Source organism: Euprymna scolopes, chromosome 45, assembly GCF_053919585.1.
Source record: "Euprymna scolopes isolate OS-2025 chromosome 45, ASM5391958v1, whole genome shotgun sequence".
Taxonomy (NCBI): Eukaryota; Metazoa; Mollusca; class Cephalopoda; order Sepiida; family Sepiolidae; genus Euprymna; species Euprymna scolopes.
Genome location: NC_136526.1, coordinates 12,510,223 through 12,526,484, shown reverse-complemented (window position 1 = coordinate 12,526,484; position 16,262 = coordinate 12,510,223). Strand labels below are relative to the sequence as shown.

General features: G+C 40.3%; 1 protein-coding gene across 1 annotated transcript; it reads left to right on the top strand.

Annotated features, from left to right (window-relative positions):
• Window positions 1–1,205: 1,205 nt before the first annotated feature.
• On the top strand, window positions 1,206–3,206 carry LOC145269051 (uncharacterized). Its single transcript, XM_080124653.1, has one exon. It carries the CDS (start codon window positions 1,206–1,208, stop codon window positions 3,204–3,206), a length of 2,001 nt encoding a protein of 666 aa, XP_079980779.1.
• The last annotated feature ends 13,056 nt before the right edge of the window (window positions 3,207–16,262 follow it).

Genomic DNA, 16,262 nt, shown 5'->3' with positions numbered 1-16,262 from the left:
TGACAAATACGCAGTAAGCCATTTGAAGGCATCTTCTAAACAAGCGTAAAGGAGAAAGTAAATTTCATCATTTCTATTTTTGTATCGGCGGTTGGCAAAGTTTGAGAAGAGATCCCTTTTCATCATTTTTATTTTAGACTTGTTGGCGACGTGAGTGGGAAGAGGAGGGGTGGACGCGTGATGACCTACCCGAAAATACAGGCAGTTGAGCAGTCACCTTGGGTGCGAACGAACGGTCATCCCTGCTACTACAAGCCGTGAACGTACGTCATGAGAAAGAGACGGAAAAGAAAAAAAAACAACCAAATCAAAAACTTATTATATTCGGGTAAAAGAACCGAAAACCTTCCATTGAGCGCTAAAAGGCTGGAGCAGAACTGAAAGAAAAGACGGGAGACACGGGGACTCTGTGTATTATCTTGGAAGGAATAACGGCACCGAGTCGTTCACGAAAACTTTGTGTTGTCTCGCCGGACTACATCAGAAGGAAAGACAACAACTACAATGACTTGTTCATAAGGACTATCTGAGTTGTCGCTAAAAAAAGAACACCAATCCTTCGTCCATAAAAAAAACCTGTCTTATTCCTTGCTGGAGACGCTAGCTGGATTATACCCCAAAGCGGTCGCCATTGTGAGTCAGCCCCTTTTTCTTCTCTTGTCTTGTTTTTGCCAACTGCTAAAATTGTTTTCTCCCTCTGCTCGTATTAATATCTTAAGTTTAATCCCAACCCCCATTTATATGTTATCTTTATTTTTTTGTTTATTTGTTTATTTGTTTAATAAATTCTCATTTTAAAATCAACCTTCGGTCCTTCGAGTTGTCTCTGCTTGCTTTGTTAACTTTTCCGCGTACGGTGTTCCAACCAGAAGAATTCCACCTCCCCACACACTTTTGTTAACCCCTGAACGAGCCAAACCCGGACATATTTTTATTTATTTTTTTTAGCATTGTTACGCGAACGCGATCGTAGTCCCCAGCGAAAGCCGGTCGTGACAAGCTTGGGGGCTCGTCCGGGATTCTTTTTCTTCTGTTTACTGGAACTTCGTGGGTAGAGGCGAAGCGGGTGCGAGACAACGAAAACATAAAACCGAAATGTCTGTAGTAGAAACCTTTTTAAATTCTCCCACATTCGAGGCACTTTCTAGATTAAAGAAAGTATTATTGATGTAGCAACAGCATTAGGATTAGAGCCTAAGCGCTCGATGAGAAAACCACAACTAGTGAAAATAGTTGCAGAGCACATGGTCGATAACGATATCTTTGAAGAAGATGTATTGGACAATCTTGTGTCAGACTCGCCTGGACTCTCACATGCCCAAATTGAGCTTGAGAGAATAAAAATCGAGGCTAATAAAGCTATTGAAATGGAAAAGGCTAGGGTAGAGTTAGAGAAGGCTAAAATGGAGCAAGAGACGAGACGCCAAGAAATTGAAGATAGGAGAACCTTCCATAGTGAGAGGCGAAATGAGTTCGACCTCACTAAACAGGTTAGACTTGTGCCAGCGTTCAACGAGGCTGATGTTGACAACTATTTTCAACACTTTGAGAAAATCGCATCAAGCCTGAACTGGCCACTGGAAACCTGGACTTTACTTCTACAAACAGTATTAAAGGGTAAGGCTCAGGAAATATATGCGTCGCTGTCAGCAGAGGATTGCGCTGACTATAACATTGTAAAGTCCGCAATCTTAAGAAGCTATGAAATGGTCCCAGAAGCATACAGACAGAAATTTAGGGACCATAGGAAGGATGAGAAGCAAACGTTTGTTGAGTTCTTTCGTCAGAAAGAAGTCTACTTTGATAGGTGGTGCGCAGTTAAGAGCGTGGGTACAGACCACGATAAGCTAAGGCAGCTGATGCTGATGGAAGAGTTTAGGCGATGTGTCCATGACGATCTCAAAGTCTATCTTAACGAGAGACAAGTGGATACAGCCTATGAAATGGCCACCCTCGCGGACGAATATGCGTTGACGCATAAACGAGGCAAGAGTAGGTCGAATGACCCGTTCGCTGACGGAAGCGGCACTAACCCCAGAATGGCGGCTGGCGCTGGTCCGAGCATGAGGTCGATTCAGACCAACAACCGCAACCGACCGGACAGCTCAACCCATAAGACCCATTCTCCGAATAGTCAACAGGCGGAGAGATGGAAAACGCTGACGTGTCACTACTGTGGAAAGGTAGGGCACATAGCAGTGAATTGCTCAGCGAGGAAGAAAGATGCGGAAAACAGGGGTGCGCCCTCGAATAAACCGCAAGGGTTTATTGCGTCGCATAGAAGCCTCGCAAAAGTAGACACTGACAAGATCCGAGAGGAATATAGACCCTTTGTCTCGGATGGTTCGGTGTGCCCTGTGGGTGAACCCACAGAGAAGATGAGGATAAAAATATTAAGGGACACGGGAGCAACCCAGTCCTTAATATTGAGTAACCACATGCCGCGTAGGGCAAATACTGCCACGGGCGAAAGGGTAATTACACAGGGAGTCGGAAACGGCTTTGTTAGCGTTCCACTCCATAAAGTGACCCTCGAGTCTGACATAGTATGTGGTACTATAGAGGTCGGAGTGGTCGATGATCTGCCCATGAAAGGCATAGCGATGCTACTTGGCAATGATTTGGCCGGAAAAAAAGTATCACCTCCACCCTTAAAAGTGGCAACAGTGCCAAGCACACCAGCAGGTGCAGATAAGGCAGGGGACAGTGATGCTGGAGTATACCCAGCATGTGTGGTGACTCGGGCGAGGGCCCAAAAGGAGGCCAGAGAAAAACGTGCTGAAACAAGCAGCGCCGGTAGGGGAACTGAAGTCGTCAACCTTTCCCAAACATGTTTAGGTCACGAGATAGACGTGAGTCCTAAACTTAAAGAGACCCCAGACAAAAACCCCAGCACCGGGGATGAACAAGTAGTTGGGGAAACCTCAGTCTCATGGACATCAGTCGCCCATGAGCAGAGAAAAGACTCCGAAATCGCCCCGCTTTTCAGAGAAGCACTGGACGAAGAGGAGCTGGACAAGGTACCATCCGGGTACTTTGTCAAAGATGGTACATTGATGAGGAAGTGGAGACCCTCACATACACCTGCCCTCGAGGACTGGTCAACTGTACAACAGTTAGTCTTACCCAGAGGATATAGGGAGGAGGTGCTAAGGACAGCCCATGAGACACCCATGGGAGGCCACATGGGTATCCGAAAGACATGACCGGATTACCAGGCACTTCTATTGGCCAGGGATCCGTAGGGACATGGCGAGGTATTGTAAAACTTGTCACACCTGTCAAATAGTGGGTAAGCCAAATCAGCGAATCCCCAATGCCCCCCTCCATCCGATTCCTGCATTTGAGGAACCATTCTGTCGGATCCTCGTCGATTGTGTTGGCCCCTTTCCGAAGACTAAACGCGGGAACGAACATATATTAACCATTATGTGTGCGTCGACTCGATTCCCTGAAGCGATACCTCTTAGGAATATATCGGCTGGAAAAATCACCAAAGCTTTGATCACCTTCTTCTCCATGGTTGGACCGCCGAAGGTAGTGCAATCCGACCAGGGATCAAACTTTATGTCAAAAGTGTTCCAGCAAGCCATGAGTAGCCTGGGTATTACGACTGTAAAATACAGTGCATACCATCCCCAATCACAGGGAGCCCTAGAATGCTTCCACTCAACTTTGAAGAGCATGGTACGGACATATTGTTTCGACCATCACAGTGACTGGGACGAAGGCCTTCCGTTCTTAATGTTTGCAGCACGGGATGCTACTCAGGAGTCGCTGGGATTCAGCCCGTTTGAGCTCCTCTTCGGCCATTCGGTGCGTGGTCCCCTGTCACTGCTGAAAGATAAATGGATGCAGGAGAGCCGCGAGAATAGATCGCTGCTCGACTATGTATCACGTTACCGGACACGATTGCAAAAAACGAGCGAGATCGCTCAAGAAAGGCTCAAATCGGTCCAGGGAAAGATGAAAAGGCGGTATGATCGGAACACCATCCCGCGAACTTTCGAAGTCGGAGACAAGGTCTTAGTCTTGTTACCCATATTTGGTCAACCCCTGAAAGCCAGATTCCACGGTCCGTATGAGATTGCTCGAAAGGCTAGCGATCTTAACTACGTCGTTAAAACGCCGGACCGCCGCAAGGCCACCCAGATGTGCCACATAAACATGATCAAACCTTATTACCAGAGGGACGAGGGTAACCCTGTCCTTGCCATTGTTAGACCTGACTGTGGACACAGCCAGACTAATACCCCTGAGGAATCCGTAGGAAAAAGTGACCGTCCTATGAGATTGCGAAATTCCGACATTCTCGCCGACCTCACGCCTGCGGTCATCCATCTGGACTGTAACGAGAAGGAGGAAATGATAAACCTCATTAGGGATTTCCGTGAGTTATTCCCGGATACGCCCAAACAAGTGACCATCACCAAACACGACGTGGACGTTGGAAATGCTACCCCCGTCAAGCAACATCCCTATCGCGTCAACCCCCAAAAGGCGGAAGTGATACGCCAAGAGGTGGAGTACATGCTTGAGCATGGAATTATCGAACCAAGCCAGAGCAGTTGGTCATCACTATGCGTCCTAGTCGCTAAGCCGGATGGCTCGGTTCGGTTCTGTAGGATTACCGTAAGGTGAATTCCGTCACAAGGACAGACTCACATCCTATTCCGAGGATGGATGATTGCATTGACAGAGTGGGGAGGGCGACTTACATCACCAAACTGGACCTGTTAAAAGGATATTGGTGTGTACCCCTCACTGAGCGCGCCAAGAGCATTTCTGCGTTTGTGACCCCACAAGGACTTTACCAATATCGGGTTATGCCGTTTGGTATGAAAAATTCCCAGGCAACATTCCAAATGATGATGAATCATTGCCTGAGGGATTTGCCTAACGTTGAAACCTACATCGACGACATTGTCATATATAATGACAATTGGCCTGATCATGTCGCATCCTTAAGGAAAGTGTTCGACCGACTCTTACAGGCAAACCTCACTATCAATTTATCAAAAAGTGAGTTCGGAAAAGCCGAAGTAACCTATCTAGGGCACACTGTGGGATACGGGAAGATATCCCCAATCAACGCTAAGATCCAAAGCATCTTAGATGTCCCAGCCACGACTAATGTTAGAAGCCTGAGGCGATTCCTCGGTATGGCCGGTTACTATAGAAAGTTTTGCCGGAACTTTTCTGACGTTGCGTCACCTCTCACCCAACTGTTGTCTAAAAAGTCCAAATTCACATGGACCTCTTCTTGCCAGAAGTCTTTTGAACAGATCAGATCGCTATTATGCTCCGATCCTGTGCTGAGGGCTCCTGACTTTCAACAACCTTTCCGCTTGGCTATTGACGCCAGCGACCATGGTATCGGTTCAGTTCTACTCCAAACCGATCCGTCTGGTATTGAGCACCCTGTGAGTTATTTCTCTCGGAAGAACTATTCTACTGTAGCCCTCATCCTCAGTCTACAGCACTTCGACGTATATATATCATCGTCGAGTCAGCCGACCATCATATACACAGACCACAACCCTCTTACATTTCTACATCGAATGAAGAGTAAAAATAGAAGGCTATTAAGTTGGAGTCTGTTCCTACAGGAATATAACCTGGACATCCGACATACCCGAGGCGTCGACAACTTGTGCGCGGACACCCTATCTCGTGTCTGATATGCTCAAATAGAATTCCCGTGAGTAGCTTCAATAGCAGTTAAAAAAAAGGAAGTCTAGTTAGAACTAAACAGGTCCCCAGCATTCCGAAAAAGTATTACAGGTAGTCCTTTTTCGTTTTTTTTGGTAGGGAGGTGTGACAAATACGCAGTAAGCCATTTGAAGGCATCTTCTAAACAAGCGTAAAGGAGAAAGTAAATTTCATCATTTCTATTTTTGTATCGGCGGTTGGCAAAGTTTGAGAAGAGATTCCTTTTCATCATTTTTATTTTAGACTTGTTGGCGACGTGAGTGGGAAGAGGAGGGGTGGACGCGTGATGACCTACCCGAAAATACAGGCAGTTGAGCAGTCACCTTGGGTGCGAACGAACGGTCATCCCTGCTACTACAAGCCGTGAACGTATGTCATGAGAAAGAGACGGAAAAGAAAAAAAAACAACCAAATCAAAAACTTATTATATTCGGGTAAAAGAACCGAAAACCTTCCATTGAGCGCTAAAAGGCTGGAGCAGAACTGAAAGAAAAGACGGGAGACACGGGGACTCTGTGTATTATCTTGGAAGGAATAACGGCACCGAGTCGTTCACGAAAACTTTGTGTTGTCTCGCCGGACTACATCAGAAGGAAAGACAACAACTACAATGACTTGTTCATAAGGACTATCTGAGTTGTCGCTAAAAAAAGAACACCAATCCTTCATCCATAAAAAAAAAACTGTCTTATTCCTTGCTGGAGACGCTAGCTGGATTATACCCCAAAGCGGTCGCCATTGTGAGTCAGCCCCTTTTCTTCTCTTGTCTTGTTTTTGCCAACTGCTAAAATTGTTTTCTCCCTCTGCTCGTATTAATATCTTAAGTTTAATCCCAACCCCCATTTATATGTTATCTTTATTTTTTGTTTATTTGTTTATTTGTTTAATAAATTCTTATTTTAAAATCAACCTTCGGTCCTTCGAGTTGTCTCTGCTTGCTTTGTTAACTTTTCATCGTACGGTGTTCCAACCAGAAGAATTCCACCTCCCCACACACTTTTGTTAACCCCTGAACGAGCCAAACCCGGACATATTTTTATTTATTTTTTTTAGCATTGTCACGCGAACGCGATCGTAGTCCCCAGCGAAAGCCGGTCGTGACAAGCTATATATATATATATATATATATATATATATATATATATATATATATATATATATAGAGAGAGAGAGAGAGAGAGAGAGAGAGGGGGGGTAATTTCTTTTTAGAGTAACGGTCAAGTGAGACCAGTAACGTTATCAACATACCCAATAGCATCGAAGTAAATTATCTTTCCAAGGGAGACAATTCTACCACAAAAGTTGCATATTAAACATATTTATGTTGACAGCCGACGGGCAAAGAACGCAGTATAGTTGCTATGAATTCGATGATACTGAACTGTAATTTATTGAGCGTAGCATCAATTAATACTTGTATAAGAATCGTGCAACGGAAATATTTAGATTAACTGCGCAGCTGTCTTGCAATCACTAATGTCAATATGCACACAAGACATATACCATTTCATAACACAAAACTGTTTAACGATGGGAAGTGGATTACAAACACGCGGTACTAACCCTAGGCAGGTTGAACCGGTTTTCTCCAATGGGGGAAGTGTCAAGAGAATATTCTCACAAGCGGTCCCAGTCGCATGTATATTCCTGTTACGGAAGCTGATATCGTTAGGTTTTTCCGGTTATTGCAGGAAGGTGTCGACGTCCTGGTACTGTCTGGTACTGGTCAGTAAATTCACTTGTTCTTTGTTTAATTTCAGTCTTATTTTTTGTTCCCATAAACGTAATGTAATAACAATGTACGGCACTTGTCTGCGTCAATAAATTCCCCCAATTATCTCCCTATAATGTTTTCATTCTCTGTTTCACTAGTTAATTCTCTTTTCGCAAGAGCAGTGAATTACTAGCAACACTAGTCACTGAAGCGACATTGCTGCTATGGAAACCGGTGATCCAATTAAAATTGATGTGCCAATGTGATTACGCCGTATTTGTGCACATATGGGTTATCGCTGGTGAACGATCAAGTGATACAATAAAACACTTTTTTTACATACGTGCGCGGTCTGGTCTTCATTCTTTGGCCGTCGCTTCCCTTTTGTGTGGCCGTTGATCCTCCTAACGTTTGCGATCCTCTGTTAAGTAAAGACGAATAAAACTCCTGCATGGAAGCACAAAGTGATCTATCGGCGGTTTTCTCTCTGCTGATGTAATGCTCTATCTGCCAAGTACGTCCTTAAATGGAGTATTGCTGCCACATCTGGGCAGGAGCTTCTCGGCACGCCATATATCCTACTTTTGTAGACTTTAAAATATCTTTAAAACCTAATAGGCGATGCCTCTTTTCTCTCACGGAAGAGACGTTGCATGCCTGGCGCCGCTCTATCACTATTTTCATGGCAGTGCTCGTCTGAGCTCCAATCTATTTCCCCCCTTGCCAAGCTTTCACAAAACACTCGACTAGCTACAACCACTATTAAAAGTTTTCCCCCACTCTCTATCTGTGCCTAAACCTAAACGCAGATTTCACGAACACAGCTTTTTTCCTAGAACTGCCTGCGTATGGAATACTGTTCTATTAGCCTGCTTATCAGCTGACTACAATATGGTAGCCCTCAAGTCTAATGTAAACAAGTTCTTATTGAACCATCCTCCAAATAATCAAGTTCTGCCTAACTTACAATGTTAGCGATTACTACACTACCACCTTTTTTTTTTACAAAGGCATCACCAGTTATCAAGGCCCAGAGGCCACTCGAGGATAATGGTTAAGAGTGTACAGTAGTCAATTGAACAATATAGTAATCGTTAGTAATGGAAATTCGGTAAATTTATTAGTTTAAGTGGAACGTCTCATCAAGAACTTGTTTACGTTGGACTTGAAGACAACCATATTGTAGTTCTAAGAAAGAAGCTTTGTTCATGGAATCTACATTTAGATTTATGCACAGATAAAAAGTGGAGGCAAATATTGATAATGTTTTCAGCTAGACGAGTGTTTCTTGTGAAAGTTTGGCGAGCGGGGACCATAGATTGAAGCTCAGTCGAACACTTTCCATGAAAATAACGATACATCAGAGACAAACTCGCAACATCTCTTCTGTGAGATAGAGGTTGCAGGGAAAAGAAAAGGACATCTCCTACGAGGTTACAAAGTCTATTTTGAACTCTATCAAGTCAGGATAAGTCCTTTCTAGCAGCTCTTGCTCAGATGTGGAAACAGTACTCCATCCTTGGACTACCTGGCTCTTATATAGATTCAATTCTCTAATTGCATCAGCAGTGAGATATCTATTGGATTGATAGAAGGATCCCACCATTTTTCCAGCAGCCTTGGCAACAGATTTGATGTACGTGTTCCACTTCAGATCAGGAGTAAAGGTCAAGACCAGGAGCTTGTCAAAACATGAGGCCTCTCCAAGACGAGAACCATTCATTTCAATTGATGCCAGATGGGGATCAGAGCGTTGATGATGTAAAGATAAAAGCATCATTCATTATCTCGAGTGACTTTTAGGCTTTGGTAAGTCGTGGCTTCCTCGTAAGCAAATAAATTTCGGCCTTGAATAAATATTTGTATTTATAAAGAACTTGAAGCATACAATTTTTGTCTAAAGTTGCTAGATTTGGCATTAATAACTCGAAAGAAGTTTATATGACATAAAATAAAGCAACCAAGCGAAACCAAACATCATTAATAAATATTTGAAAAGATTAAGGATTAAAAAAAAAACAATTACTGAAATGACTGGAGACTGGAGGGTTGATATGCCGCAAGAAATAACAAAATATTTTCTATAACAATTTTTTTTTACACGGTAGTCACCACTTATCAAGGTCCGGAAGCCACTCGAGGATAAGGGTTACTGCGTGTACAGTACTTAGTATTGGAGATTTGATAAAGTGTCATACTTAAAGGGGCGGTTCATCAGGAATTTGTTTATGTTGGACTTGAAGACATCCAAGTTGTAGTCAGGTGGGAAACAGGCAACCGGAACAGAGTTCCACAGGCGTGCAATGCTCAGAAAAAAGCTTTGTTCATGGAATCTACGTTTTGGTTTTGGCACAGATAAAGAGTGAGGGGAATTTTTTACAGTGGTTTCAGCTAGACGGGTGTTTATCGGGAAAGATTGGCGAGGGGGGATCAGAGAATGGAGCTCAGACGAGCACTTGCCATGGTAGTAACGATAAAACAAAGACAGGCTCGCAATGTCTCTCCTGTGGGAAAAAGGTTGCAGGGAAGAGAAAATGGCATCCCCACTAAGCCACGAAGTCTATTTTGTACTCTGTCAAGGCAGGATAGGCTGTTTTTAGTAGCTCCTGCCCAGATGTGGCAGCAGTACTCCATCTTTGGACGTACTTGGATTTTATACAGATAGAGAATTGCATCAGGGGTGAGATATCTTCTGGAGCGGTAGAACGATCCTACCATTTTTCCAGCGCCTTGGCAACTGACTTGATGTACGTGTTCCATTTCAGATCCGGAGTAAAGGTCAAGCCCAGAAGCTTATCAAAACATAGACGAGAGCCACCCATTTCAATTGATGGCAGCTGGGGATCATAGCGTTGATGATGTAAAGATAGGAGCTTGGTTTTAAATGCATTAAAAGTAACCAGCCACCTCCTCCCCCGCTGTACCATGCGTCAAGATCAGAGGAGTGAGAATCAGAGAGAACTTTGTCATTTACGGCCTTTGATGTGTTGCCATAGATGTCAACTAATGATTAAAGTATGTGTTTTGGGAGGTTTTTGATGTATATCAGGAAGAGAGTTGGGCCCAGGATGGACTCCTGAGGGAGTCCAGCATTAATATTGAGGGCCTCTGATTTCTGCCTACCAACCACTACTCTTATGAGCCTATCAGAAAGTCTAATTACGTGAATATATTAAGAGCTGTAATCAAAATATCGGATCATCGAAACAGTAATACCTAATGGCTTTGGCTCTGCACGAACTATGCCGATTTCCTCCAAAGGAGGAAGTTTACAGGGAATATCGAATGTATAAGCGGTCTCCAGTTGCATGTATATGCCGGCGAGAGCGTAGCCAGCCGTGCTTTCCGTGTTGAAGTCGACTAAAAAATTTTTTTATTCATTTAAAGTAGGGTAGCTAATAATAAGCAAGCAGGCATCTGCCTTATCGTAAATAATTTACCTGCTAATTGGGGAAATTATTTACCTTTTTGTTTTTACATAGAAATCACCACTTATCAAGCCCGGCGGCAACTCGAGAATAAGAGTTATTGCGTGTACATTTATCAACGAGAAACTGTAGTAATCGTTAGTGATGGAGATTTAATGAATTGGATTACTTAAGGAGGCGGTTTATCAGGAATTTGTTTATGTTGGACTTGAAGACGTCCAAGTTGTAGCTAGGTTAGAAACAGGCAAACGGAAGAGAGTTCCACAGGCGTTCAGTTCTAAGAAAGAAGCTTTGTTCATGGAATCTACATTTTGATTTGGGCACAGATAAAGATTGAGGGAAATTGCTGACAGTGGTTTTAGCTAGACGGGTGGTTTTCGTGGAAGATTGGCGAGGGGGACCAGAGATTGGAGATCAGATGAGCATTTGTTATGGAAATAACGATAAAACAAAGACAGACTCGCAACGTCTCTTCTGTGGGAAAGAGATTATACGGAAGAGAAAAGGGGCATCCCCCACTAGATTACGATGTTCATTTTGTACTCTGTCAAGGCAGGATAGGCTGTTTTTAGCAGTTCCTGCCTAGATGCGGCAGCAGTACTCCATCCTTGGACGTTCTTGGCTTTTATATAGATAGAGAATTGCATCAGCAGTGCGATATATACAGGAGCGGTAGAAGACTCCCACCATTTTTCCAGCGACATTGGCAACAGATTGTTCCATTTCAGAGCAGGAGTAAAGATCAATACCAAAAGCTTGTCAAAAAATGGAGCCTCCCCAAGACGAGAACCGTTCATTCAATTGATGCCAGAGCATTACTGATGGAAAGATAGAAGCTTGGTTTTAGATGCATTAAAAGTAACCAGCCACCTCTTTCCCCATTGCTTGCGAATCTATTTTGCCTGCTATTTCACACTAACGTCCCAAAGTTTTCATATCTATATGGAAATGTTCCTATTTACAATGCCTCCACACGGGACAGAGTTAGACACCAGTGTCGTTTTTTAACGTTGAGGATGTTGCAAAGCTTGATTCGTGTCGTTTCGTTCTTTTTCGTTTTAAATATTTACTAATTTATTATCATCTTTGGTGCGAAAATAAAATGATACTTTTTGCATAGTTTATGGGTTTTGTTTATTTTCGTTTTGTTTCGTACATCCATATATATTGCAAAATGTGGCAGACGGTAATAAGACGAAGCTTTCAAAAAAAAACAAAAAAAACTACGAAACATGAAAAGTTATAATTAGGACTACTCAAAAGTAGCGTTTATTAATCAAGATAAGTAATTTGACAAAATAATTACACACACACACACACACACACACACACACACACACACACACACACACACACACACACACACACACACACAAATCATAAATCAATCGAAATATGAAATAATTACAAAAAATATCATAAATCAATCGAAATATTGAATAATTACAAAAATCAATATAAGTTATATACAAAAATTTTTCACGTTATCAATACAAGTAATATGCAAAAAATTATGACGTAGTCAATAAAAGTTATACAAAAAATTATGACGTAATCAATATAAGCAATACACAAAAATCTATGACGTAATCAATATAAGTTATACACAAAAATTTTCGTTAGCAATACAAGTAGCACGCAAAAAATTATGACGTAATCAACATAAGTTATGCACAAGTTTTTCACATTATCAATACAAGTAATACGCAAAAAATTATGACGTAGTCAATACAAGTTATACAAAAAATAATGACGTAATCAATATAAGCAATGCACAAAAATTTATGACGTAATCAATATGTTATACACAAAAAATTTTCACGTTAGCAATACAAGTAACGCAAAAAATTATGACGTAGTCAATAAAAGTTATACAAAAAATTATGACGTAATCAATAACAGTAATTCACGAAAAATTATGATGTAATCAATATAGGTAATACACAATAAATTATGACGTAATCAATAAAGGTAATACACACAAAAAATGACATAAGCAAAATAAAAAAAATCATAACGTAATAAAACAAACAATATATGACGTAATTTATGACGTAACCAACACTAATAATAAGTATTATATTACGTTAAATCTGTGTATATTACAAGTGATACACAAAGATTAATGACGTATAAACACAAGCAATACACAAAAATCGCTGACGTGATCAAAACAGGTATTTCAAAAATATTTATAACGGAATCAAAACAAGTAATACACCAAGAAATTATGACGTAATCAGTACAAGTAATAAACAAAAATTATAGCGTAATAAAAACACGTATTTCAGAGAATTATGATGTAATTATTACAAGAAATTCACAAACATTTATGACGTAATCAAAACACGTAATAAAAAATATGACGTAGACAAATTATGACGCAAGAACAAATAATTCACGAAAATTATGACGTAATAAATCACAAATCCCCAAAAATTATAGCGTAAGCGTAATCAAATCACGCAGAAAATATGACGTAATACACAAAAATTTATGACGTAATCAAAAGTAATAAGAAAACTGACGTAATCAAAACGTAATAAAATAAATTACGTCGGTTTTAAACAGCCGAAGGTATGTATAGTGTTTGTGGGGCTACAACGACTTCGTCCACTTTTACATGTTTTCAACGATAACAACGGACACTTATTCGCGTCCATTCAAACGTTTAAGAACCGTTTTTAAAGTAAAAAGAGACCTACTTCGGTAAACTGCACAAGGAGTGGCGTTTCATTATGATAATGCTCAGCTCCCGTACACTAAAGATTATATTAGAAAACGATACCCACCCTCTTTTCCGCGTCGGAATCAATAGACCGTTTGGCTATGAATTTAAATATCTATTTGCATGCCATAACAGGACAATCGCGAACAAACCTTTCGTTTGGAGTCACCATAGCTTTAATACAAAAAAAAAAAAAAAAAAAAAGCCAAAATTATTCTTTTATGTTGAGGACATTCAACTTACCGTTTAAATCACACGTGCTGACTCTCGCACATGCATCATTTAACCTTATGCGACCACTTCACGTGTGTCTGTGAATTAAAAAACACACACACAAAAAAAACACTTACTTCAGTTAGTTTCAAAAGATCAAGGGAGCTAACTCCTCCTGGAGCTAACACTTTTTTTCATTATGATTTGAATTTATATACGAGGGCTCTTTTAAGAACAAGAACCCAAGTTTGCCCAGCTGGGCAAACTTGGGTCCTTGTACCGGAAAAATATGCAGTAAATAAAACGTAGTTTAGTAAATCGTTATTCTTTTGCATTTTTTTTTTATTGCATTTCCATACGCCAAACATGGATATAAATATCACTAAAACATCCGCTGGGTCATAAGCTTCATTTCGGTACCTTACTTGGTTGTAGACTGTCGGTAGGTTGAGATAAACCGCGAGACACACACACACACACACACACACACACACACACACACACACACACACACACACACACACGCACGCACGCACGCACGCACGCACGCACATTAGGAAAGTTCATAATAAGATAGATGCTGTTCCATTTATGACGTCTATCTGTATTTCGTTTCAACTTGGTTTTCCAGGAATTGTTTCCAAGTTTTAAAAAAAAGTTTTTCTTTTATTAAGCCAGTTGCTCCTATCACAACTTTCAGAGCACATGTTGTTCTCAGATAATTTTTTTAGGTCCTGATATTTTGCTATTTTTTTTCGCGTTAGTCATTATTTTCATTTATGTAAACATCCTCAACTAAAACCCATTGCTACACTTTATTCTATAAACAATAAATAACTCCCAATATAAACTAATTTTAACAATGTCACTAGACAGATATATATATATATATATATATATATATATATATATATATATATATATATATATATATATATATAGACAGATATACAGACAGACAGATATATAGACAGACAGATATATAGATATATAGATAGATAGATAGATAGATAGACAGATATACAGACAGACATATAGTTAGATAGACGGGCAGACAGATAGATACATAGATAGATAGATAGACAGATAGATAGATATACAGATAGATAGATAGACAGATAGATAGATAGATCGGTAGATAGATCGGTAGATAGACAGACAGACATATAGACAGACGATATATAGACAGACAGATAGTTAGATAGATAGACAGATATACAGACAGATAGATAGATAAATAGATAGATAGATAGATAGATAGATAGACAGACAGACAGACAGATAGATAGACAGATATACAATTAGATAGATAGATAGACAGATAGATAGATAGATAGATAGATACATAGATAGATATACAGACAGACAAACAGATCGATAGATAGATAGATAGACAGACAGACAGATAGATTGATAGACAGATAGACAGATAGATAAATAAATAGATAGACAGATAGATAGATAAATAGATAGACAGACAGATAGATAGATAGATAGATAGATACATAGATAGATATACAGACAGACAAACAGATCGATAGATAGATAGATAGATAGACAGACAGATAGATGGATAGACAGATAGACAGATAGATAAATAAATAGATAGACAGACAGATAGATAGATAGATAGATAAATAGACAGACAGACAGACAGACAGATAAATAAATAGATAGACAGATAGATCGATAATAACTAATTTAAATTTTAACAATGTTATTATCTAACATTGGCTGCAATTTGTATTTCCTTTCACCTTGGTCTTCTAGGGATTGTTTCTAAGTATTTCTGAAAATTCTTTTTTTTCCCTTAAAGCCATTTTAATTTCTTTCAGAGACCATGTTGGTAGATCATTTTTTAGGTCCTGATATTTCGTTATCTTTTCCCAATCAGCTCTAATAAGGTCCAAATCATTTTGGACAATAATTTGTTAATTTTTTCGCGTTAGTCATTTTTTTTTCATTAAAATAATGAGCGTGGTTCTTTAGGCCTGGCTCTATATTACTATATCTGGTTTAATGACCTTGTCTTTTATGTATCTGCCCGCATTTATGTCTTTATCATCCTTTTATTTTTTAATTATTTTACTTTGGTTGGTTGGTTGGTTGGTTGTTTTTGTTTTACGGCATACCAACCCTTTTCAGGTTATTTAACGCCGAATCCAAAGATTTTGAAGAAAGATTTCTTAATAGAATATATTTGTTGTTTTCAAGTCGGTTTCTATTTAACCCATAGTTGGGACCCTAATAGGTACTACCACTCCGAGACCTGGGAGCAATGGCAAATAAAAGGGTGGCTCCACACTCGCCAAAGCCCACAAGCTGGGGCCTCACCACTGGATATAGTTTAAGGTCATATCCAGGACCTTTTACTTTGGTGAGTTTTAAGAAATCAAGGGAGCTAACTCCTCCAGGAACTAACACTTGATTTCATTATGATTTGGATTTATATCCGAGGTTTTTTTTT

Coding starts and splice junctions, on each gene's coding strand:
- LOC145269051 (XM_080124653.1), top strand. CDS start 1,206: ATGAGAAAACCACAACTAGTGAAAATAGTTGCAGAGCACATGGTCGAT.